General features: G+C 39.7%; 1 protein-coding gene across 1 annotated transcript; it reads left to right on the top strand.

Annotated features, from left to right (window-relative positions):
* The first annotated feature begins 295 nt into the window (after positions 1–295).
* VCPIP1 (valosin containing protein interacting protein 1) lies at positions 296–16,852 on the top strand. Its single transcript, XM_074882365.1, has 3 exons — positions 296–3,187; positions 8,707–8,793; positions 11,582–16,852. Exons 1-3 carry the CDS (start codon positions 478–480, stop codon positions 12,451–12,453), a joined length of 3,669 nt encoding a protein of 1,222 aa, XP_074738466.1. The 5' UTR covers positions 296–477; the 3' UTR covers positions 12,454–16,852.
* Positions 16,853–18,411: the final 1,559 nt, after the last annotated feature.

Below are 18,411 nucleotides of genomic sequence, written 5' to 3'. Positions count from 1 at the left end.
GCGCGGTCGGCCCGCCCCCGCCCGCCCCCCGCCGCCTGCCCTCACGGGCCCGGTAGTCTCCGCGCCCTCCCCGTTCCCTTCCTCGCGCCGGGCCGTGGCGGCGGCTGAGACTACGGCTCCCGAGCGCCACCGCGGCGCCGCGCCTGCGCCGCCGGCGTGGAAGTGCGAGAGGCCGTTGCGTTGCGGGCAACGGCTGAGGCAGCGAAGAGGCTGTAAGCGGCGGCGCCGGCGGCTTCCGCGTTTGCCGGGTGCGGGGGGGGCGGGCAGGCGGGCCGGCAGCCGGGCGGGGGTGGGGGCGAGGAGCGGCGGCGGCGGCGGCGGCGGGAGGGCGCTCGGTGGATGGGCGGCTGGCGGACGGCGCCGGCATCTGTCAGGCAGCGGCATCTGTCAGGCGCCGGTCGTCAGCCGGGGCGCAGGGGATGAGCCTGTGAGGGCGGAGGAGCGCGAGTGGGGGTGAAGCCCGGCCAGAGCAGAGCCATGTCCCAGCCCCAGCAGCAGCAACAGCCGCCGCCGCCGCCGCCGCCGCCGTCTCCTCAGCAGCAGCCGCAGCCGCCGCCTCCGGCCGCCTCCAAGAAACGGGACCGGCGCATCTTCTCGGGCACCTGCCCCGACCCCAAATGCCAGGCGCGGCTCTTCTTCCCGGCCCACGGGCCGCAGAGCAGCGGCAGCATCGAGTGCACGGACTGCGGGCAGCGCCACGAGCAGCGGCAGCTGCTGGCCGTGGAGGAGGTGACCGACCCCGACCTGGTGCTGCACAACCTGCTGCGAAACGCGCTGCTGGGCGTCAGCGGCGCCGGCCCGCCCCGCAGGAACACCGAGCTCGTCAAAGTCATGGGCCTCTCCAACTACCACTGCAAGCTCCTAGCCCCCATCCTGGCCCGCTACGGTATGGATAAGCAGACTGGCAAAGCCAAGCTCCTCACGGAGATGAACCAGGGAGACATCTTTGACTGCTCCCTCTTGGGTGACCGCGCCTTCCTCATTGAGCCGGAGCACGTCGAAACCATCGGTTACGGAAAGGACCGCTCTGGCAGCCTCATCTACTTGCACGACACCCTGGAAGACATCAAGAAGGCCAACAACAGTCAGGAGTGCCTCATTCCTGTCCATGTGGATGGAGATGGCCACTGCCTCGTCCACGCAGTCTCGCGGGCGCTTGTTGGCAGGGAACTGTTCTGGCATGCTCTGCGAGAGAATCTAAAGAAGCATTTTGAGGAGAATCTGAGTCACTACAAGGCGCTTTTCCATGACTTTATTGATGCAGCAGAGTGGGAGGACATTATCAACGAATGTGACCCTTTGTTTGTTCCTCCAGAAGGCGTGCCAATGGGCCTTAGGAATATTCACATCTTTGGTTTGGCCAACGTGCTTCACCGGCCTATCATCCTGTTAGACTCCTTGAGTGGGATGCGAAGCTCTGGAGATTATTCAGCGACATTCCTCCCTGGTCTGATACCCCTAGAAAAATGCATGGGAAAAGATGGCATGTTGAACAAGCCGATCTGCATTGCATGGAGTAGCTCAGGACGTAACCATTATATTCCTCTGGTTGGAATAAAAGGTGCTGCTTTACCTAAACTGCCTAGGAAGCTCCTTCCTAAAGCCTGGGGAGTTCCTCAAGACCTCATCAAAAAGTACATCAAGTTAGAGGAGGATGGTGGTTGTGTTATTGGAGGAGACAGAAGTTTGCAGGATAAGTACTTGATGAGGCTCGTTGCTGCAATGGAGGAGGTTTTCATGAGTAAACACGGTATCCATCCCAGTCTCGTAGCTGATGTACATCAGTATTTCTACAGAAGGACTGGTGTAATAGGAGTCCAGCCTGAAGAAGTCACTGCAGCTGCCAAAAAAGCAGTGATGGACAACCGCCTTCACAGGTGCCTCATCTGTGGGGCCCTTTCAGAGCATCACGTTCCTCCGGAGTGGCTGGCTCCCGGGGGGAAACTGTATAACCTGGCAAAAAGTACCCACGGCCAATTGAGGCCTGACAAAAATTACAGTTTTCCCCTGAACAGTTTGGTGTGTTCTTACAACCCCGCAAAGGATGTGCTGGTACCAGACTACAGCCTGAGTAGTTTGACTGCTTGTAACTGGTGTCACGGTAACTTAGTGCGTCGTGTCAGAGAAGATGGATCTGTTTCGTATTTGGATGGAGACAGAACTAATACTAGGTCCACAGGTGGCAAATGTGGCTGTGGGTTCAAGCACTACTGGGAAGGTAAAGAATATGACAATCTCCCTGAAGCTTTCCCTATTACTCTAGAGTGGGGTGGAAGAGTGGTGAGAGAGACAGTCTACTGGTTCCAGTATGAAAGTGACACATCTCTGAACAGCAATGTGTATGACGTCGCCATGAAACTTGTTACCAAGCACTTCCCTGGTGAATTTGGTAGTGAGATTCTTGTTCAGAAAGTTGTCAACACAATACTGCATCAGACTGCCAAAAAGAACCCCGATGATTATACCCCTGTAAATATTGATGGTGCTCACGCCCAAAGAGCTGATGATGTACAGCAAGGACAAGAGTTAGAGTCGCAACTTCCAACCAAAATTATTTTGACTGGACAGAAGACAAAAACTTTGCACAAGGAGGAGCTGAATATGAGCAAAGCCGAAAGAACTATTCAGCAGAACATTGCAGACCAGGCTTCTGTAATGCAAAAACGGAAAAGTGAAAAATTGAAACAAGAGCATAAAGGGCAGCCTAGGACTGCTTCTCCTGGGGCTGTTCGTGAGGGGCCATCATCTGCACCTGCTACACCAACAAAGACCCCATATTCTCCAACATCTACAAAAGAAAAGAAAATTCGAATAACCACAAATGATGGGAGGCAGTCAATGCTTACCCTGAAGTGCACTACCACCTTCTTGGAACTACAGGAGAGCATAGCGAGAGAATTTAATATTCCTCCATATTTACAATGTATTCGCTATGGCTTTCCTCCTAAAGAGCTTCTGCCTCCTAAAGAAGGCATGGAAAACGAGCCCGTTCCCTTGCAGCATGGTGACAGAATTGCAATAGAAATCCTGAAAGGTAAGGAGGAAGGCAGGCAGTCTGCTTCAGCACACTCAGCCCATGCCGTGAAGCACGAAGACGTTGCTGTGACTAGTAAAATCTCATCAAAGGAACTGCAAGAGCAAGTCGATAAGGAGATGTATTCTCTCTGTCTTCTAGCAACGCTAATGGGTAAGGCTGACTTCGAGTTATACTTTAAAATTGTATTTTTAAGTAGAAGGTAACACTTTACAAACTAGTTACATGCATATCTTTTTTTTTCTTTTCTGTAACCATGAAGAAGTTAGTTCCTTTATTCCTCTATTAGAACATTTAACGTGCTGCCAGTGATTTGTTGAGTGTTGTGACTTTTTAAAGTGTGTATACGAGATACTTGTTCTTTCTTTGCTATAAAGTCCTCTTTTAAAAATTGCTGTTCAGAAGTTGTTGCCTTTCCCCTGCTGTCTTTGTTTTCCCTGTCTCTCATTAGGCACACATCTGATGTTTATTTGTGTGAGCTACCTGCTCTCTTCTTTCCTGCATCTCCCTCAGGTTTCAGGAAATTCAGAGCAGAGGGGAGAAGGGGATGCTAAGTGTCTGCTCATTGGAAGTTTCAGGACCAAATTCTCACCTTTGTAGTAGGATGAAGTTTTGGCATTTCTCCCCACAGGGAGTTGTGTTGGTTTAAGCAAATCAACACAACCTTGTCTCTTTAGCTAATATGCTAATTTTAAGTGATTATCTGGTCTTTTTAAAGAGCTGTGAAAAGTATTATTTCAGGATGTAAGCAGAGGAGAAACTGAAAGAATCTGAAGACAGATTTGAACCCCAAAGGTGGACATAAGGTTGCAAAGCTATGCTTATAAATTGTCAGTCATGTAAATCTGACTACCTGTTAATAATTCAAGAGGAATGGACTTTTCTCAGGTGCCTGTGGTTTTTATTTTCATATTTGGACTCAGGAGACTTGAACCTTTGTTTCTGTACTTTCTTCATTAGGTTTCACAGTTCCTGCTGCTTACTGGCAGGAAGTAGAACAGTAATTATACTTTTAGCTCTATGAACCAGTTGAATAGTAGTGTTTACAGGGCTTTTTTTTGTGGGAGCCTTCCCTTTTGCTGGAGGGATTTGGTGTGGCTAAAGCATGTGATGTTTCAGAAACGAAACAATTACGTAATCACAGAGTGGTATGGCAGAAGTTCATCAAGCAGAACTTTGATTCTTTTCCAAGCCTGATTGTTTATTGCCGTGTCTCTTGCAAGATAGTGTGCTGAATCACTTAGCCACCTTGTCACACTGACATTTACACCGCAGTTCCAAAGTGCAGGAAAAGGTTAGATTTAGAAGCTGTTTTAATTTTGAGATGAAGCTTTCTGTTTTCAGGAAATACTCCTGAAAGTGTAGTTATTGGTTTACAAAAAACTCTGATGTGCTTTAAAAGTATCTCAGTTACTGCAGCATTAAGGTGTGCCATTTTTTTACAGGTACTTATCCATAAACTGAGCTGATCTTGTATTCAAGAATCAATTTTTGTCTTTGACTCTTACTGCTGTTAGACTCTGCTTTCAAAGCACAGGTTAGAATAGAATTTACCTCGTCCTTCTCTGTCTGCATCCATTTTGCATTACTAATAGAAGTAAAAGTGGCAGCAAATGACAAACCAACCAGTTATAACAACTTATGCAGCTACTGAATAAGATGTTATTTTTGTATAATCACTTTTCTCATCGGGGCTTCATTTTCCTTTAAAGAATCTTGTGGAAAAAAATCTAGACAGTTGAGTATTTACAATTGTGATTTTTTTCAACGGGGAAACAAACTCATAAGAAACTTCTTAAGTCCTTGCATCTTCTGAAGAGTGTTGGAATGGCAATTCTTCAAGGTGGTATATTCAGCCTTTTTGGGATGAGAAGCCTCAGTGTTTCTCAGTGACATTTCTGTACTGCTAAAATACAATGCTGCAAAGTTCTGAGAGTCAGTTTATCCTGCATGCTCTTGCTGTAACTTTGTTCTGCTAAAAACATTCATCTAATACAGTCAGATTAGAATGTGTAGAGGGGAGGTGTTGTTGAAATCGGTCGCTGGGCCAGACACAATTTTCTTTGTTTTCCCTAATGCCCATAGCGAAAGTGTGTCTTTAAACACCTATAACTATTCATTCTGGATGCTTAAAAGATTTTCTTTCATACAGGGTCTCCTGTAGGCTGGCTCGATGTTTCTTTTGTATTTCAGTTACTAGGATTCTTTTCTGGTCTCAGCTAGTTAACTTATTAAAATTTTAGACCATGTTCTTTAATTTTTCTGTATATAATTTAAAAATAAGTCCTGGGAAATTAGATACTGTAATTTCTGGACCACTTAACATATTATGCATGATTTTTTTATAAAGTTTTCTCTTCTTTTTTTGTTTAGCTCAAAATACATAATGCTATAGGGAAATGACTAAAGGAATTATAATTTTACATTAATGTAGTTAAAACATTAGATTTTTACACAGATTTAATTACACCCGTGCAGAAGCACTCTGGATACATGCAAGCCAAGTATGAATCTATTTTGATCAGTTTGTTTTGCATTGATGAATTCAGGAGTGCACAAGAAATCAAAATAGCCAGGTTAAAATTAAATGTATTAATTGATACCAGGATTTGCTCGGAATTAAACAGCTTGTTTTTAAGCCAGCTGTAGTTCCCTGTAACCTATGTTTATCAACTGAGCTTTTGAATTGTTTTGCATTTCTGTCTGTCCTCTCTGCTTGTATGAAGTGATGGTCTTGGGCTTCCACTGGCATAGGTTAGTCTGCACCTGATTTTTTTTTTTTTTTTTTTTTTTTTTAGTATATGAGGCATACTTGTGGGTAGGATAGTCTTCATTTGTTGCCATACCTTAATATGGGGCTGAGGTCTGGTCTGAGGGAGCGTGTACTGGAGTGGAAACAGTTCAGAGAACATAATCTCTTTGAGAAATGGAGTGTCTTGAGGGAGTTTTTAATCTAACTAAATAATCACCCAGATTACCTTGTGACCTATAAACATCTTACTGCCATGGTAAACAAAACCAAAACAAACAGTAAAACCCAACTAGAAACAAAAATGTGCAAACCTCAAACAGCTTAGTTGGATCACACACACTAGTTACTCTGACCTGGGAAAGTCCAGTTGTAATTGTGGCTTTTTTTTGGTGTTCCAATTGGAGATCTCTTTATCAAAACAGCATAGTTAGTTTGTTTTTCTTTTAGTGGCTGATGCTTTTGTTTCATGAGCCCTGCTCTCCATACTTTTTTGCATGTAGTCCTTGTTAGTGTTGCATAAAAGGCTATCTAAACAGTGATGCTTCTCTTGTGCAAGGCTTGAAAAGTCATGCCCAGAGCAAACAGGGAATCTTTCCTTGGAGAATGCCACTAATATGTAAAATTGGGCTGCTTCTAAAAGTCTGGTGGTTGTCTTCTGGCAGGGAAGGGAACCCTTCAAATAGGAATGGATTGCTAGATGAAGCAGTATAGGAGTTCTTAGTATGGAGTCAGCCACTGTGTGGCTGCTGGCTGTGGCCTCCCCCAGCTTTGGTAGGCTGACAACTGTATCCTCTTACTTATCAGTGTAGTGGTTATTTTGCTTCCTGTGGGCAGTATTTCAACCATCAGGAAGACTTGGGGGAAAATGAAGAGTCACAGCAGTGATGCTCTGGAGCCATTGTGTCCAGGGATGTGCACTTCAAATTGTAAACGAGAATAAGGATGCAGGGTAGCAGTGAAGCCCTTTTGAAATAGCAAAAACATGAGAATGTTATCAGGAGTGATTGTTCTCCCTTTATGAAGCTGTCTGAAGAAGAGGGAAAGCAGTGGCAATAGTGGGGAGGAAAAGAGAATGCTCCTTTTAAATTTTTTAATTTTTTTTTTTTAGTGGAGTCAGTGAGAACTGGAGAGGAGCTTCAAATTTATTAGCAAGTCAGTAGACAGGAATTATCAGGATAAAGTCAAAAGACAAGACCTCCTTCTTCAGTAGATCATGGAAAGTAAGAAAGAAGAGTAGTTGGTTTGTTACCTGGATGTTCTTGCTAGGAAGTGAAGTCCAAATCTGTGGGCTTGATGTGCAAATGAATGCAATGAACCAGAGTATAGAGGGTTCAAGGGAATGCATTGAAAATTAATCAGATTATATAGGTCTCCTGTCTGTAAAATGTCTAAAGACAAAACATGATGAAGATGCACTGTACCTTTTTAGAGAGGATGGGGACTTCAATAATACCTGAAGTGGAGAGGTGAGTGACGGAATCCTCCTTCTGGGGGGACAGACAAGCAGAGGAGTGTAGAGTCCCGTGCCTGTTGGTGAAGGGAAACAAAAAAGTTGGAGAGCAGCTTGAAGGGTTTCAAAGCGTAATGTAGTACATAATGCCACTGTGACAAGGATGAAACATTTCCTCACCTGAGGCAGGTGGGATAAGAGAGTAGCCACAGTTACCCTTTGGGATATGCAGTAAAGATATGCAAAGGAAGGTTTAGATGTGCCTGTCAGTATGTGGAAGCTATGAAAAATAACTTTTTACTTTTATTTTGTTCTTAACAGAAAGCAAAGAAATATTGGTGGGTAATGTTTTACAGCCTCACGCATTCCAAGTATCTCTCTTCCAAGTAGTAAGTGCATCCAGTTAACTTTAGTTGATGATTTACATTCTCCAGTTTTAATAGAAAATAGAGAGACATGGTTATTGAGATTTTGATGCCTAAAGAAGGGTGCAATTTCTATTTAAAGTATCTCAGTATGTTCCCTGAATGTTTGGTATAACATGGGGAAAGCATTTTTTTCTGAAAATGTATACATGCAGTAGTTGTTTCTGCATCAAGAGAATGGAATTTATCAGTACTTTTTGTTTGCACTACTTTGACAGCTACATCACACGTCACTTCTCTGAAGCAGGTAAGTGGTTAGCAAAATGAGGAAAAGGGTATTGGTAAAAATGCAGATCTGAACTGATTTAGCAGGTGCTGTTAGGTCACTGATACTCTGTCATTGTAACCCAGTTTTTCTGTTCGTTATATTCCTTTCCTTACATAGTCTAGTTTTTTTTTCCCCTCTCAGCGACATTTAAAGTTGTCACATTTCGATGCCATTTTTGGCATCTTTGAAAAATGCCAGTTACACAGGACTGCTGGGGCCTCACAGTTGGCATTTTGTTTCTAGCTCACAAGAAAAGCAAGGTAGAGACACAGCCTCTATGCAGCTGCCTGTGTGGACATTTGTATCTTGGCTCCAGTATAAGGTCTGATGATGGCAGCTGTGAAATTGAGATCTGATTTTTGAGAAGGTGTAGGGATATAGAATTGAGGTTTTAATGTGCAAGGGTATGTGCTTGAATTTTGGAAGTGTCTTAGTCATTTCCTAGTTCTATGATGAAAGCACGGGTAGGAGGGGAATGAAGACTCGTGCGTAGAGCCTGGCAAGGAACCAGGAGCTGCAGCTTGGATCAAATCAAATTTGGGAATCTTTGTACTAGAACATGTAGGATATTTGACTGCAGACGGTGGTATGTTTTCCTGAAAGTTTCTCAGTGGCCTGGGCTCCTGTTCTGTCAATTTGCAATAAAATTTCAAACTCTTAATTGCATAGAAGAGAGTGAGGATTCAGCTTTTAATTCAACGAGTTACATTTTCAGCCATTGTCTATAATGTTGAAATACAACTGTTTAATTCTAGTGACTGTGTTTGATTTTTACAGGAGAAGATGTTTGGTCTTATGCAAAGGGGCTTCCTCAGTTGTTTCAGCAGGGTGGAGTATTCTACAGCATAATGAAGAAAACTACAGGTATTTTTTTTTTTTTCATTCCTTCCTTCCTCTTTAAAATTGTAAATTGGTATTGAGTCACTTGTAAGCATAAATATATTTTTATTACCATGGTACATTTTCATTTTCCTAATATTGTAGAACTCCTTATGCTCCTCCCTCAGAGAGCCTAAGACTAGGGAATCTGATTAAGACTAGTTCATTCACCTTAAATCTCTTATTTTCTCTACAACCATACATCTCCATTTTAAACTTCCTGAATTGTACAAAAAACTTCAGTAAGTCACTGATTTTTTTTTTTTTTTTTTTTCTGTAAAGATCACGGGAAGATCATAAGATATATACCTGTTATACTTTAAAACACTTGCTGGATAAGCAGTTCATCTTTCTACTGTGCTTCTTAGTAGATATTTTATACAGGGGTACTGCATGTTTTAAATTTAAATGGTTGGTTAAATTTGTCTTTCATATTTCTAAGATTGTTGTTCAAAAGCAAAGCTATCCATCCCCTTCTTGCATTGATCAATGATGCACCTTGGACTATATGCAGAATAATCAAGCAGTTAAGAGTATATTTGATTTTTAGACAGCTTTACAAATACTACCTACAAAGAATAACATCACTTTCTTTTAATTCTTTTCTCTCAATTAAAGTTTATTTTCTTATTGAAGTCTTTGCATTCATAGTTTAGCTCTTGTGATTTCATCTATAATAATGATTCCTTTGCTGCTTTCTTATTGTTTGATTCCTTCTTAGGCAGTTTTACCAACCTTAATTTAATCTTGATTATTTCTGGAAACAGGTATTCTACCACATAATTTCTGTTCTGTTTGCAGTAATTAAAATGTGTGGTGTACTCAATGCCCCCTACATCTCGCGGAATTATTAGCCCGGGTAATAGAATTAGCATACAAATGTCTTATAGCACATCTGTTTCCTTTTGGTTTTCTTTCTTTTACTAAGCTTGTACAGTAAAGCCTGGTGTATTGTTTGTGGCAAGTGAATCAGCTTAAACAGGGTCTGATGGAAAGGACATTTTGGACCAATTTTAATGACTAGCCAGAGTTGAGAACCTATAATGAATCCAAGGGATTTTAACCCAGCTGGTCATTAACTCACAGAAAATGCCTGACTTAAAAGTCTTTTTTCCCAACTGACAATGTAAGAACTAAAGCTGTAGAAGATTTTATTCTGTATTTGAACATTATTGCGTTTCTGTGTGCGCAGGCATTTTACACTGCCTTGGTAGGTAGAATTACTATTTCAGCGTTAACATATTTGTATGACTTTAAATAATTTTATGAGCTACTAAATTTCCACATTAAACAATTACAGTGTGCGACAATCTAACTATTTTTTTCACCTAAAGAAGTTCCTTACCTATTTGTAATATTTTAGTTAATAATGCAACTATTATACTGGACATTTGGAACAAAGCTTTCTATCAAGCGTAGGTACTGTTAATCAAAATTTGGTTTAGTAAATCTTGTTTAAGATCTTACTTTGAGATTTCAAGATTGCAATTTCAGAGGAGTTTTGGTCTATCATAGAAGCTGTTACAGCTCTCTCTTTTGCAAATGAAGGTTGAGATGGTAAATTATGTAGTTAAAATATGTTCAGGCTAAGTTAGACAGATACGTACAGGATAAGCTAGATGGGTTGTTTGGGGTTAAATTTTGTTCTATGTGTGTTTTGGCAGTTTGGTTATTGGTTCCCATGGATACGTAAAGAAAGGAGGTACCTGTCTGAAGTTCTTGAAATAAAATCTCATCTGTAGATTCTCTGCAACTGCAAAAGTGTGTGAATCAGAAGCTGTTGAGGATGAGTGAGATTGGTCAGTTGGTTCAATAAGAACAGTTTAATAACATTTCAGATTATTTGAGTGACCTTTTTCATCGATGCCCAGAATAGTTGTTTTGATTACATTGTAGTTAATAACACAGAAATAGGATTTGCCTGTTGTGTTTCTTTGCTTTGCATAATTTGAAGGAGTTATTTTGTATTTTATGATGATAAACTGGAAAACTGAATGTTGCCCATTTTTGACATAGAGCAGCTTAAGAATTTAAATTTGGTGAACTCTCAATTTCAGCAGATCAGTCACATTCTAAGTGGGACAATGAAACAAACAGCAGATCAAAAATATTATGCCTCACATTTGTTTTGTAAAGGTTACTAGTTATAATCTCCAGAACTACTAAACATAGCTTGAAACATCTTTGTTTATCTAGCAACGCTTCCTCTCTGAGAAGATGACAAATAGCAAATCTGAAATTCCTCAGGCTTAGTGGCAGTTGTACACCCTGAAATCCTATTACAATTCTAACTAGTATGGAAGTGGTCTTAAATAATACTTCTCCAGATAGACAGTGATTTGAAATGTGCTCTTTGGCAGTTTTCTGAAGTTGTTTTTTTTTTTATTTGTTTGGTTTTGTGTGGTTTTGGGGTGGAGGGGTGGTGGTAGTGATGGGGCTTGGCTTGCTTTGTGTTACTGCAAACATACAGTGTTTCTTTAACTTCTGTTGTGTTAGAACTGCAAGTTCCAGCAAGGTGGTTATTTTATCTAGGAATACTACAGTCCTGCCTCTTCATTAGAATCGCCATAGAAGGCAGCAGCACCTTAGGGGTATACTGTGATTGTAATCATATGGCGTACAAGCCTGAATTTTTTTCCTCCTACAGTAGTAAATTTCACTGTGTTTGTTTTTACATACTTGATGCAATAAGTTTAAATACAATAATTACTGTGTATTCAGAGCATACCTTAAAATATGTTAGCACTTTGAATGACTTTTTCTATCTTTACAGGTTTGGCTGATGGCAAGCACTGTACTTTTCCACACCTGCCTGGTAAAAACTTTGTGTACAATGCAGCAGAAGACAGATTAGAGCTCTGTGTGGATGCTGCTGGGCACTTTCCTATTGGTCCTGATGTTGAAGAGTTGGTTAAAGAGGCCTTAAGTCAAGTGCGAGCAGAAGCTACTTCAAGAAGCAGGGAAGCAAGTCCTTCACACGGAATGCTGAAGCTGGGTAGTGGTGGAGTAGTGAAAAAGAAATCTGAACAACTACATAACATAACTGCATTTCAAGGAAAGGGCCATTCCCTAGGAACTGCATCTAGTAGTCAACAACATGATCAAAGAGCCAGGGAAACACCACTTTTAAGAAAGCATAGCACAGAAACGGACTTCAGTCCTTCTGCTAAAATTGAGCCTTCTGTATTCACAGCTGCTTCTGGTAACAGTGAGCTTATCCGAATTGCACCGGGAGTTGCGACAATGAGAGACAGCAGGCAGCTTGACCCCACTTTGGTTGAGGCACAGAGAAAAAAGTTGCAGGAAATGGTCTCTTCTATTCAGGCTTCAATGGATAGACATTTGCGGGATCAGAATACAGAGCAGTCAGCATCAGTTGATGTATCTCAAAGAAAAGTAGAGGCAGTGAGTTCAACTGCTAAAACTGGGAGCTTTCAGGCTGGCTTACCCGAATCGCTTTCTGCACCAGGTGGTACTGAACACTTGAATACTGAATCAACTGATGGTAACATGGTGAATTCTGTGGGAACAACATTCACTGCAAGGTCTAAAGCACAAAAGGGAAATTCTGTTGAGGAGCTTGAGGAGATGGATAGTCAAGATGCAGGAATCACTAATGCAACTGAGCCAATGGATCACTCTTGATAGGTTAAAATCTAATAAGGGTAGAAGAAATTACTGTTCAAATGTAATGTTTATTGGCTGGGCCACACAAAGTGATTAGTTATTAAATCTTGTATGTATGTCAAAGATTATATCATCTTATTCAGTGCATGATAAGCGTGTGATTGGCAATAGCTTTCAATATTACCATACTGCTGCCCAGGCTGGCTCTGTTACCTGTAAATTAGTTATTAGGATATGCACTGAGATGAATATCTGCTGTAAATGTGGGTTCTTGAAAACTCTTTGTAATTTTTAATTCCTTACAAGTCTTAAAATTGAAGCCCATGCAAGGTTCTTACCATGCTAGTTTAAGGTTACTGAAAAGGCTAGAACAGGCAAAACTGGAAACGTGACAAAGTTAATCCTGTCCCGGGTACTTAACTCCACTCAAAAATACACTATAAACATGAATTAAACATAAATTTCAAAAAGCAACTGAAACTAAACTTCTGCTAAATTTAATAATGCAGCATATACAGTACTTTAATTACATTGTGCTGGCACGTCCTCTGATTTAAAAACTTCATTCATACAGCTGTATACGCTTGTCAGAAATCTTGGAATAAGTGTAACTTTAGTAGACTCTCTAATTTATGCATAGTGTCAGTTTAAGCAAGTTAGGAAAAAGGCTACTTAGTGTATGATGAAGATAAAGTGAATGTGGTGTGGTTATGCATGGCTGTCTGAGCCAACACAACCATTTTGGTGCTCTGTTAGTAAGTGATAGCATGTTTTTATTTCCTCCCAAACACTGAGCTGGTCAGATGTTGTGGAACTTTCAGTACAACTACAGGAGAGAAGTTGGCAATTGCAAGAAACAACAAATGTTCGATGGCAAATCCATTTCTTTTAAAAGACTTTGATTACTAGCATTGGTTAGTAATGGCAAAAATTAAGTAACAGCTGTCCTCTTCAGAGCAAATTAACAATTTATTGGAAGGAAATGACTCTCTTAACATACATTATCCTAAAGTGTTCAGTGATAATTGAGCTTTTGGAAGCTCACTGCTTACTCCATGGAAACAAGGAATACATGCTGTTTCAGTGTCTATAAAGACTACCCACCTCTATTAGCCTCACTTCAGTTTGTGATGCAGATTTATCTGCATCAGTGGTAATATAGCTGGTATCCACTTAAGTAGCGTGTTCATCAGACCTGCAGTGCTAGTTTTTAAGAAGCAGCCATTGTGCTTGCTCCCCAAGGATGGAATGTGTATCTGAACTGCACTTTGCTTCCTATCTTCATAGTCATATTTAAATGCACTATTGTTGCTTCCTCTAATGGTAAATAACATTGAATGAATGAAAGATGTTAATACAGCTTCCAAGGAATTAAGAGCATTTAAATATTGAAGTCTGTGTTTGTGCACATGTGGGTTTTTACCAGTTCACAAATGTTGTTTGTATTGTATATGTTTGTATTCAGAAAAGTTTCCTCACTTTTTACATTTCTAATCACTTAAACAGTTCTAAGCATTAGTATGATAAAATGTCCCATGAGGGAGGATTTATTTTTGTATGTAAAAATTAACTGAAGCAAGTCACTTAAAAAATAGCCCCCTTTTTGTCAAAGGAAATTAAAACGCCTCTGTTGGTTAACTTTTTACGTAGAGGGAATAAATATTTTATGATTTAGTACACTACTTATAGGTAAAAAATAAGAACCACCTTTTCACAAATAAATGAAAAATGTTAAGATCTCAAATTGCTAACCTGTAAGTTAGCAGTTTGGAAGCTTGGAATGTATGAAGTAATTGGCTCACCAGAACTGACCTGGCTGCTGCACTGATTAACTGGCAGGGCTTACTCAATGAGAAACAGGATGCACATGCAGCAGCTGGAAGCCTGCCATGACTTCTGAAAACATTTAGTCTCCCATGAATCAGTCTAGCTGTCTGAAGGCTACTTCTATGTAGAAAATGTTGAGTAGAGGCTTGTGCTTTGTCACAGTGTGAGGTTTAGAAAAGTATAGCAGTGGCATGTTCCTGGGAGGGAGTTTAAGTCAGGAGAGGCTGAGGGGGAGGAATCTCCTGGATCTCTTGCATTTTAGACAAGGTAACTGTATCACTTCAACGTTCCTAACCTTTTCTTTAGAAAAAGAAGTCTTCCTTGGCTGAAAAAAAATACGAGCAGTGTATATGAGAGAATTTTAAGTTTGAAATAAATGGAAATATTTATTGCACATCATCCTTATTTCGAAGGAAGATGCTTACTTCTTTCATGCTTTTCTGGTAAGACTACAGAAGTTTGTGTGCCTTTTACTGTGTAAAGAGGAAGGCTTGGTTTAATTTTGACACACTTCCCACTTCAGCAGCAATTTGACATTTTCCTTCTTATCTAAATAGAAATAGACACAAATAATAGCTCTGTTTGACTTGCCCTTAGTGTCATCTCGGATCCACTGAAGTCATGTAGATCAGAACTCTCCAGTTCCTAAAACAAAATGGTCTCAAAAAGGAATGGTAAGATGCTGTCAAAATCATGAGATCCGCTGATGTGAATTCCTCTGGTGTAAAGCAGGATTATGCATATTTCTTTGCAGTGTTCTTATTTCACATAGCTTTCTCATGCATTTAAATATCAGTGTTTTCGAGAAAGGTGGCTTTTGATACTCTCAAGTTAAGATAAACTTCATCTACATGCTGGTGAGATGTGTAACTGTACAGGAGAAGTGAAATAAAGAACACTGAAGTGCAAGTTTGAACAGATGTTTCATTTGATTGCTAGCAGCGGGTGCAAATGTAAGTTGAGGCAAATCTGTGTGCCTGCCATAGGAGCATCGATGTGCTTGTTAGATTTCCTTGTTAGTCAGGAAAATGGTGGTGGGGTACAAGGGCAGGGAAGACGTTGACACGTTGTGGATGTGAAGCTGTGACAATAGGACTTCTCAAATGGCGTGAAGAGTGTCCCTTTCTCAAAAAAACCCACCAACTTCTTGCTACTGAATTGCCTGTGGACAGAGGTTGTGGTTCTAAATTCTTTCGGAGTATCTGCCTTGATTACTTTCTTGTCTAGGGGCCAACCACCTTCTACACAGCGTCTCATGGCAAGACTTAGATTATTTGCAAATCCTAAACTTTACTATGGCTTAGTCTGTATAACTTAAATGAAAGATGACTACTGAAAATACAAGTCCAATACAAAAAAAAAAAAAAAAAAAAAAGGGAATGAACTATATTGCTGATGAGCATATGGGAAACCTTAGAAGAACAGATCAGTCTTCCAGGCAAATGCAGGACTTTTACTACTTCAAATGGCTGGCTGCTTAGTAAGGTTGACTTTTTGATACTGCTGTTTCTCTGCAAATTGTTTGAATTTCAGTGAGAGAAAATAAATAGCAGCTTTTCAAATGAAATCACATAAATATATTTGGAATGTCTTCACTGTTATAGTCACAGAACAGCAATTTATATTGTTGGTTTTGTGAATCCCTTATAGTTTACTAGTCTCCTGATAGATACAAAATGTGAGCTAGATGTTGCTTCTGACAATGCTCTAGCAGCATCGCAGAGGCACAGTGCCAGAAGGCTGTATGCTAACAACCCTGTACAACAGGTATACTTTCAAGACCAAAATGCTTAATTTACAGTCTTTCGAAAAGCTGTCACTGTCACAGGGTTAGCAGAGTTGCTTGCTACTTTTTCAATGCGCTGAAAATGCCAGGTAATAAAATTCATAGGATGCTTACAATTGGGAGAGCAATGCTCAATCTGAAATGTATGAAAAATAAACTATTTAAGAAGATGCCACTGTTTTCTCTACATTTGTTTGGCTCCCATTTTCAAATAGCAGAATCTACATGCTTTTGTAAAATAATATGAAGTTGATTCTTCTGTTAAAAAACCATAATAGTAAGTGGTTTCTTTGTTTTGCTTGTGGATATCAGTTTAGCTTCTTAAAATTGAAAAAGTTGCTTAAGATCTTTAGAATGCAGGATTCCCTCTGAGCCCTTATGCCTGCGGTTGAGCAATAAAAGGTTGAAACAAGAGTGGTATTTTCAGAATTATTTTACGTTTAACAAGGATTATTGCCAAGAAATGGAAGAGTGCACTTTTAGGAGGGAATGCTATTTAAAATGTATAAATAAGAATTAAAATAGTGTATATATTTAGAAACCAAATCTTTTTAAACAGTAAGTGCTTTACATGTTGAATTAAAATAAATTAGCATAGAAACTATACCATCTTCACAGTACTGGCTGTTATCCAGCACAGTTTGGTTTGTTTTATTTGTGATTGCTGTACTAATTATATTTGATTTTTTTATCTGTAATGTAACAATAGTGTATTATAACAGTACATAGTGTACTATACTACACTTCACTGTACAGTATTTGGAATTTTCTTTGATTGCTATATTAAAACTATAAGTTAAAACATCTGCTTTGGTTTTCTAAGGTGCAACTTTTATCTAGCCTTTCACACATTAGCTGCTTTAATTAACACTGATTTGGCTACAAAATGAATGAGTTGTAATTATATTAACTTCTGCATTCTACATATAAATTGCATTATACTTGCATACATGAATACTAGTACATAAGTTGAAAGACTGGTGCGAATCTTAGAAAAGTAAACTGATGTCATCCATTTTGCTTTAGTCATTTCTGTTTAAAAGAAACTTTTTTTGCAAGAAGAACTCTTTATGGAAAAGTTTTTTTTTTAATCTCATACCTGTTTGAGTATTTCATTAAACATGTAGGACCTTTGAATGTGAGAGATTTTTAAAAAAGGTTTTTATATATTTGAGACCAAAATCTGAGATATGAATCTTTTTTCAAAGTTGTCACGAAGAAGAAGGTGTAGGAAAATGCTGACCAAGTCATACATGACATTTTAAGGCATCTTGCAATCTGTGTTTTGAAACATTGGTCAAAATGTATTTCAAAGCAAAATTTTAATGCATGGATGTAATATGCAAGTATGAATAGTATAATGTGGAAGAATTAGGCCTTTGAAAATTTGGCAATATTCAAAGATGAACATATTGACAACTACTTAAATTATCACTGTGCATTTTCCACCAGCTACATGTAGTACTTGGTTTCAAAAATTGGCTGTAATCATAACTTTTGAGCCAAAAAAGAAGTCATAAAACCCATCGCAAAACTCTGTTACTTCTCCCTGTATTTATTGAAAGGCTTTAATTCAAAGTGTGCTAGCATTAAAGCATTCTTTAAAATGATCTGTGTAAATATACATAGTTAATTTTGATTGCATGTCATATCATGAAGAACTGAAAATTATCCTTTGAAAGATATGTATTTCAAAACCTTAAATGCTTAATGCTAAACTAGAAATTGACTCATCTTTATTAATGCAGTGTTTATAATCTGAGCCAAAACCAGTACTGAATGTATGTAGCAACAAAGTTAAGAGTGCTTTCAGAGTGATTTCATTTTTCTTCTGCTATTAATTGTACAGCTTTAATATCTGTCTAAATTTTTTTTTTTTTTTTTAGAATGGAGTTGTTGGGTTTGGGTGGTTTGTTTTTTCTTTTTTTTTCCTGGTTATGTTCATAGCAAATCTGTTCTAACACTCCTGCAAAACCCCAGCTTCCTGCCACAACAAGACCCGTCACAACATAATTTTCTCCCTAGGATCAGGGTGAGCGTGAACCTTGGATGTTCATCAGCATGTGTAGTGAGTTGTGGAAGGTGCTGTTGGTATTACAAAGAGTCAATTCAAACACATATATATTGACTGCAAAAGTTAACAGATACTGTGCTTTGCGTGATGAGTTTATTTTATTGAGACTTTGATATATGTTGGCTTCTACTGTTTTGTGATGTTTTGTGTTTACTACTTTTTTTACTACTTAATAATAGATAAAGAAAAGTAGTAGTGTTTGGATCCATAGTAGACTTGATGGCCAAGCTGACGTTACAGAAACCCAGTAGCCACAACTGATTGGAAACGGGTTATTCTGATTTGAATT

This window comes from Strix uralensis, chromosome 1 (genome assembly GCF_047716275.1).
Source record: "Strix uralensis isolate ZFMK-TIS-50842 chromosome 1, bStrUra1, whole genome shotgun sequence".
Taxonomy (NCBI): Eukaryota; Metazoa; Chordata; class Aves; order Strigiformes; family Strigidae; genus Strix; species Strix uralensis.
The sequence above is the reverse complement of the archived record's forward strand: the minus strand, read 5'-3'. Positions and strand labels throughout refer to the sequence as shown.